The following is a 7564-nucleotide window of genomic DNA, read 5'->3' on the forward strand; positions in this document are numbered from 1 at the left end:
AAAGGCAAATCCACGTTTTGCCGATGAGCGGATCTCGACAACATTTGGTTGGAAGGTTCACGCAGAGGCCAACCTTTGATCAAGAGCTCTGGTTCCTGCCTCAGTCAGGTCCTGTTGATAAAGACTTTGTACTTCAATGTCCCATCCTCCCTCAAATTGTCCAACGACAGCTTCTGAGCCAGGCTCTGAGCAAACTTCTCCAGTACAAACTATCCATCCCTACCAATGGCAGGAAGTCGGAGCTATGTGATTTCCAAGGTCCCTTCCACCCCAAACCATTCCACGGCCCATGGATTCGGTGTTGCCCCTCCCCCAGTGGGCCCCGGTTGCACAGGCCCCCACAGCGCCCCAAACACGGAACCCAGCCCTCAGTGACATCAGCCCCGGGGCCGGGGCCACCACGGGCAGCGCGGCTGCTGCCGGGCACTGCGGCTGTGGCTGTGCTGCTGCACGGAGCCCTCAGTGCTTGCAGCTGACACGTGCCTCTGGCAGCCATGAATCGGCTCGGCCTCCTCGTCCTGCTGACCGTGGCCGCGCTGGCCCACGGCATACAGTACCCCTGCGGGTAAGTGGCCCCAGGCCCTGGGAGGGAGCCGTGGCAACACTTGGGGCCTTCCCTGGAGGGGACCCGCCTGTCCCCCGTGGCTGGGCCACAGCTTCCTACCCACCATGGGGAAGCCTCCGTTCCTTGGACAGACAAACATCCCATGGGCTTCCCTGGCCTGCTGGGCCTGCAAACGCTTGTGGGGAGGGCACAGGGCTGAGCTTCAGCCTGAGCCACAGCAGGCCACGCAGCAGCATGGAAATGACTTTCTACTTGCAGAGGTTCCTGCGGCCTCCGCGCTCCGCAACCTGACTACTACCCCATGACTTATTCCACCGGCAACGAAGCTTACGACTTCGGCATGACACGCATTGTGGGTGGAGTAGGCGCTCTGGAAGCATCCTGGCCCTGGATCGTCAGCATCCAACATCCCCTTTCACCGAACCTGGGTCATTGGTGTGGAGGGTCCCTCATCACTGCAGATTGGGTCCTCACGGCGGCCCACTGCTTCGACAAGTTTGAGTAAGGCAGACCAGGGAATGGGGACACCCTCGCTACACCAGCAGGTGCCCTGTCAGCAGCCACCACCTGCTACTCCCGTCCCCTTTCCTCTCAGGCAGTCCAGCTGCCACACTGCTCAGGAGAAGCCTGGGCTTGTGCCAAGGCTTCCTAGCGGCCTCCAGCTCGACATTCCCCCAGCCTCATGTGTGTGAGGGCACTCACACCTGCCAGAGCACTGCTCCCTCTCTGCCTTGCCAAGCAGAAGAGAGGCAGCTGCTGGGCTGCTGTGGTACATGGCTCTGCTCCCTCTCAGCCCTCTCTCCATCTTCTTTCCAGTGACATCAGCATGCTGTATGTGGTGCTTGGAGCTACCAAGTTCACTCAGCCGGGCCCTGGGGCCGTAGTTCGCAACGTGAAGCAGGTGGTGGTTCACCCCTACTACAAGCGTGCCGACTTCAGCTACGACATTGCCCTGCTGCAACTGGACGGTTCTGTCCAGTGCAGCGCCTACATCCAGCTGGCCTGTCTGGCTGACCCCGCCCTAGAAGTCTCAAAGCTCAACAACTGCTGGATCGCTGGCTGGGGTTCCACCACTGCAAGATGTGAGTTCCAGCTAAGTGCAGTGGGGAGAGGGTTTGGGCTTCCTCACAGCAGAGTCCAAAGCCAGGCTGAAGGACGTAGCCCGGTGCAGAGATGGGCCTGGCCTGCTCCCCAAAGGCGGGAAGCAGGGACACCGTGCCCTAGCGCCTCTGCGGAGGGAAAGCCGTGCCCAAGGGACAGGGATTCCCCTCAGACGGGGAAGGAGAACTGACATGGGGGTGCTGAGGGCTTATTGCTTTCTCTGCTCACAGCTCAAGGTTCACGTGGTCGCCTGCAGGAGGCCAAGGTCCAGCTCATCAATTCCCAGCTCTGCAACAGCAGTGACTGGTATGCAGGGAAAGTCCACCCCTACAACTTGTGTGCTGGTTACCCACAGGGCGCCATCGACGCCTGCCAGGTATGAATGTGTCACGAGCCTCTCAGCCCCCAGCAGCACCAGCAGCCCTGGCAGCGCTGCCCAAACACAGCCCAGGGTCTGCTTTGCCCCGGCCAGTTCTCCCGGTCACCCTCCCAGCCCCAGCTCCCCCCCAGCTGCTGGGAGGGGGGGGGGGGGGGGGGGCTTCCTACACACTCCCCATCCACTCCTACTTGCCCAGTGCCCCCCTTGTGCCAGAAAGCCCAGAAAGCCCAGCTAGCGCTCTCGGCAGCGCAGAGATCCGGGTGCCAAACATCCATGCTCTGCACATCCAGGACTCCTGCCTTGTGCAGAGAGGACACAGAGAGCCCTACCCTACAGGACCCCAAGCCATTCACAGCCAAGGCTCTGGAGGCTCCAGCCTCTGAGGAGAGCCTTCCTCTGCCTGGAATACAGTTCTGGCAGGGGCTGTGAGAGAAGAGGAGACAGCCCCGGTGCTGGCAGGGGCCACTCAACACCACCTTAATCCTCTCTGCTCTATTGCAGGGCGACAGTGGTGGTCCTCTCATGTGCAAGGACAACACCGCCGAGTACTGGTGGGTTGTCGGCATAACCAGCTGGGGAGAAGGCTGCGCCAGACCAAAGCAGCCTGGAATCTACATCTCCACTCGGCACTTCTATCACTGGATTGACTACAACATGCGTGCATACCACACCGCTGAAAGTGCTTCCTGAGCAGCAGGACAGGCAGGATCCAGGGCAGGCTGCAGTGCACCACAGCCCTTTCCTGCTGGGGCAATGCCTGCTGATCCAAAGGCAGCCTCAGTGTCAAAACCCTGCTCTGTCCCGCCCACATTTCTCTCCGGTGTGCAGGCAAACACTGGAGTTGATCTAATTGTTGAAATAAAGCTAGCTTTGTTCACAGGGAACCATCTTTTCGGTGTAATTCCAATTCCTGGGAAGGGCAACAAGTGCCACCTTCGGCACCTGCAGAATGAGCCTGAGGCACAAAGGGACAGAGTGGCTCCAGAGAGCACCAGTGTGCCTGGTCAGAGAGGAGAGTGCCCTGAGCCACCATGGGCTGGAGGAACCCGGTACACCAAGCCTAGGAAGGGGATAGGACAAAAGCAGACACCTTGGGGACAGTGCTCAAATGCCCGTGGGCTGATGATTTAGGGCCTGGTGTAGGCTTGGGCAAAGAGAACAGACCAGAGACAGTCCCAAGCATGACAAGGGAAGCTCCTGCCTCCTGAGTGGACTGCCAGTGATGGCTTGGGAGGGCTGACCTGAAACAGAGATTGGACAGAGATAAAAAAGGAAGTAGGTATTTCTTGAAAGGCCTCCAGAATCCACCTTGGCCAGGACAGGAGCCTGATCAGGGCTATCCACAAGTTGGACAAATAATGGCCACAAAATGGCTGCCGGGTCACAAGATCTTAAGTTTTTATTAAGTTTTGGTCCATTTGCATATTGGGGTTTAATTGTCCAATTACAGCTTCGGGTTGTGGGGTCTCATCCTTCTTGTTTTCTCTCTTCAGTCCGCTGTTGTTTATGCTGTTGGCCTGAAAGTTGTCCTTGGTCCTCAGCAGGAAAAGGATTTGTTTGTCTACTTACTCTATGAAAAGAGCCTACTAGCACTTAATGCGAGGCTCAGAACTACACCCCTAAGCAGCACAGAATCGGAAACTAGGAAAGCTAAAGCTTAAGGCCCGTCACCAGTGCCCTAAGGCAGAGCCAGAGTTCACAGGTAGTAAAGGGGGACTGATGTGCTGGGCGGTCACACTTCACAGATACTCAAAGGAAGAGCTGGGCGCATTCTGGGGAGAGGAACCTGGCAGAAACAGTAGGAGAGCACACCGGGAATGCCATGGAAGGCCAAAGTGAGTGGGCCAACAGCAGCTGCAACACCGAGGCTGTTCACAGGCAGGGAGGGCCAAGCCTGGGAGCCATGGGGAAAAGATCCCTGGGATTGGCTCCAAATTTGGGAGGAGACAAAGGCAGAGACAGGGAGGAGTCAAGGAAGATGAGGTTGCTGTGTAAGTCTGGCAAACGGAGAGAAGGAGCAGTCAAAGATCCAGCTGCACAGACACAAACTGCAGCTTGCCGTGCCTCCTTGTCTGAGTGCTGCACATAAGCACCACAGGATGGGCAAGAACCTTCTTATCTCGACTCACTAATTAACAAATCCTCTACAAACTGTACAAATTTGCCCCAGAATTTATACTCTTTTCAATCAAACCTCAATATTTGGGGCGGTGGGACGGGCAAAGAAAAAAATGACAGCCTAATGCCACGGGGAAGACAGTTGTTGAAGGCAGTTGCTGTCTTTTCCAGGTGAAGGCAAGTGAACACTGACTTTCTAAATATACTGGAATGTTGCGGTGTGAAAATTATGACTTTGCAACTTTACGTAGAATGGTTTGTTCCAGATTACCCCGTGTTCCAACCCCTTTGGTTTTTCCCTAGTTGTGGCTCCTGTCCATCTCCCTGCAACCCTGCCCAGACTCTGGTGGGGGGCTGGGGTGATTGGCAGAGCCTATGACTTCTCCGCCCTGTAGCGTGTATCAGATGCCCTGCGTACTGTCTTTTTGTCCTGGTAACTCCCACCCCCCATGGTATTGGTCCTGGGCTAATCCCTGCCCCTCTCCACACCCCTGGTACTTAAGGTCAAGGAGAGCCCAGAGAAGTCATTTTTCACCTGGCCAGCTGGCAGCAATCAACCTATCTTGTCACCCACGTGAGAGTCTGCCTGTCTTCCACGCCGGAGCCACACTTCTACCTGAGGGCCAGGGCTCACACAGCAAGAAGGAACCGGAGCTGTACCAATTAATGCGTGTTCAGGACCGAGCTAGCCGTTGCAGCTCTGAACGCCCGCATTAATGGAAGGCTTCAAAATGCCTTGGGCTAGGTGTCACTCCGTCTGCTTCTGGATATTCTTCTTGGGTTCCAGGCAAATGGAGTCCTGTCTCACGGCATGTGGCATTCTTCCCTTTGTATTAATCAAGGTGGGCTGTGCTGAGAGCAATCATCCCACATCTGTACTTGCCCCTGCCAGCCTGGCATAAGCTTCTTCAAATATTTACTGAAGTAAATTTCAGGGGCTGCCCGCTCACTAAAGACACTGAGTCCAAGAGTGTCACTCAGGGTTGGGGATGGTCATTACCCTGCCCAGAGGGGAGACAAGCTTCGAGCTGCCCCATCATCCTGGCACAACCTTACTGTGCAAAATTCTGCTGCCCATTAAGAAGTTCTCCCAGTTCTCTACAACTTTGGCCACAGACACGTCCTCACCTAAAACAGGGATATTTCCCACCACGTCAAACACCTTGGTGCATGTGAAGCCCTCTTCTGCGTGCCAAGAAGGGATTTCCACCCCCTTCTGTGTGTGCTCTGGCACCCATTGTGCGGCATGAGGGACACAAGGTTCTCCCTGTGCCTGTGTGCAAAAGCCTTCAAGCAGAGACTCGAGCCCCTCTACCTCACAACTTACGGGGGCCTCCACAACTCCTCTGTGGCCACCTCACACCGCTCGTGCTGCGCACACCTTCTCCACCCACTACCCACGACTTCACCGAATCTGCGGCAAATGCCACAGCAATAGAGAGGCTCAATTCCACGCTTATAATTTACACAGACTCTGCACATGGAATTATAACACTCCTCCCGTGGCTCCTTCCTGCTCTAAAGGTCCCAGGTGAACTCACCAGTAGCTGCTCTTCAGGACGGAGGCTCCAGCAGTACTGTCCTTAGGTCCCATCTGGGCTGCCAAAATGCTGAGGAATCTCCCCTGTGTGACCATTCCAGAGGCACAGGTGACTCCAACAAGCTGATGGGTGACCCGTTTGATTCCCTACCCACACCACTCTCAGCCAGTCAGAGCGGGTATCCGTACCCATTCAACCTCAGGATTCATTCCCCCAGCAGACTCGCAGATGTCACATTCCAGAAAGAGCCACCGGCTCCTGCTGCAGCACTCAGGGTCCGTTCAAATCCCTGGCCTGTGCCACAGCTCCCTGTGCCCTCTGTCATGCAAAGGGTGGCAGTCTCTGGTCCCAGACTCCCACCAGCCAGAGCTCAATCTGCAGCTGGCACTGCAGCTGCACAACCAGCTCCCTGCCCCAAATGGATTCCTCAGCAGCTGCTGGCCTCAGAGACTGCACAGCCTCATCCTGCAAGAAGAGGGGCCTAAAGAAAGCAGCAGAGAGCAGCCCTTCTTACAAGGGCAGGTCCTCAAAGGACAAGGGCAATGGCTTTACAGCGACAGAGGGTAGCTTCGTATGAGATACTGGGAAGAAATTCTTGACTGTCAGGCTGCAGACATACTGGCACGGGTTGCCCAGAGCAGCTGCGGATGCCTGTTTTTCATGTAGGCAAAGTCAGCACAGAAGACACAGACACCAACTTCAGGAATAAATGCAACTTACTGTAATTCAAAACCGCAAAGAATGGGAAAAGGATAAGCTAAGCAATGCATCTAATCGTTACTGTAAAAGACTGCCTACAGTGATGAAGGGAGACACATCACAAGTTACCCTAATCCTTGACCATCATACAGGTCTGCCCATCAACGGGGGGGGAAGCCAGTGTCAGTCACAGTGAAGGACTGGAGAACCACTGCCAGCAACTGGGAAATCCTGCAGGTGCCTTCCCCTCCAGGCAATGAGGTTTCTGACTGGGCTGCGAGAGAGGCCCATCTTTATGCTGTTGAATAAACAAGCTACCAGAACTTCTAGTGCAGGATCATCTGGTTTTTTTCTCCTCTTGGGATGCTCCCCAGGCCTTGGAGGACTCCAGGAGGAACCAAGGAAGTTGTCTGTGATCCTACATCCCAAAAGAAGGCCAGATGTGGCCTTGTCCAGTTTCTGATTAGCGAAAGGCAAATCCACGTTTTGCCGATGAGCGGATCTCGACAACATTTGGTTGGAAGGTTCACGCAGAGGCCAACCTTTGATCAAGAGCTCTGGTTCCTGCCTCAGTCAGGTCCTGTTGATAAAGACTTTGTACTTCAATGTCCCATCCTCCCTCAAATTGTCCAACGACAGCTTCTGAGCCAGGCTCTGAGCAAACTTCTCCAGTACAAACTATCCATCCCTACCAATGGCAGGAAGTCGGAGCTATGTGATTTCCAAGGTCCCTTCCACCCCAAACCATTCCACGGCCCATGGATTCGGTGTTGCCCCTCCCCCAGTGGGCCCCGGTTGCACAGGCCCCCACAGCGCCCCAAACACGGAACCCAGCCCTCAGTGACATCAGCCCCGGGGCCGGGGCCACCACGGGCAGCGCGGCTGCTGCCGGGCACTGCGGCTGTGGCTGTGCTGCTGCACGGAGCCCTCAGTGCTTGCAGCTGACACGTGCCTCTGGCAGCCATGAATCGGCTCGGCCTCCTCGTCCTGCTGACCGTGGCCGCGCTGGCCCACGGCATACAGTACCCCTGCGGGTAAGTGGCCCCAGGCCCTGGGAGGGAGCCGTGGCAACACTTGGGGCCTTCCCTGGAGGGGACCCGCCTGTCCCCCGTGGCTGGGCCACAGCTTCCTACCCACCATGGGGAAGCCTCCGTTCCTTGG

At 56.2% G+C, this 7564-nt stretch overlaps 1 protein-coding gene across 1 annotated transcript; it reads left to right on the forward strand.

The window, feature by feature from the left end:
* The first annotated feature begins 494 nt into the window (after positions 1-494).
* Positions 495-2735, forward strand: LOC136287491 (acrosin-like). The gene is made up of 5 exons (XM_066180281.1): positions 495-565; positions 824-1066; positions 1382-1647; positions 1897-2042; positions 2547-2735. Exons 1-5 carry the CDS (start codon positions 495-497, stop codon positions 2733-2735), a joined length of 915 nt encoding a protein of 304 aa, XP_066036378.1.
* Positions 2736-7564: the final 4829 nt, after the last annotated feature.

The sequence above is a fragment of the Chamaea fasciata genome, unplaced genomic scaffold, assembly GCF_029207755.1.
Source record: "Chamaea fasciata isolate MVZ Bird 193981 ecotype frontalis unplaced genomic scaffold, bChaFas1.0.hap1 SCAF_3, whole genome shotgun sequence".
Classification (NCBI taxonomy): Eukaryota; Metazoa; Chordata; class Aves; order Passeriformes; family Sylviidae; genus Chamaea; species Chamaea fasciata.

What these genes read in the sequence shown, in the direction of transcription:
- LOC136287491 (XM_066180281.1), top strand. Translation starts at nt 495, where the DNA reads ATGAATCGGCTCGGCCTCCTCGTCCTGCTGACCGTGGCCGCGCTGGCC. An exon ending in CACTGCTTCGACAAGTTTGA is followed by an intron (nt 1,067 to 1,381) that starts GTAAGGCAGACC and finishes TCTTCTTTCCAG; the next exon opens with TGACATCAGCATGCTGTATG. An exon ending in GGGTTCCACCACTGCAAGAT is followed by an intron (nt 1,648 to 1,896) that starts GTGAGTTCCAGC and finishes CTCTGCTCACAG; the next exon opens with CTCAAGGTTCACGTGGTCGC.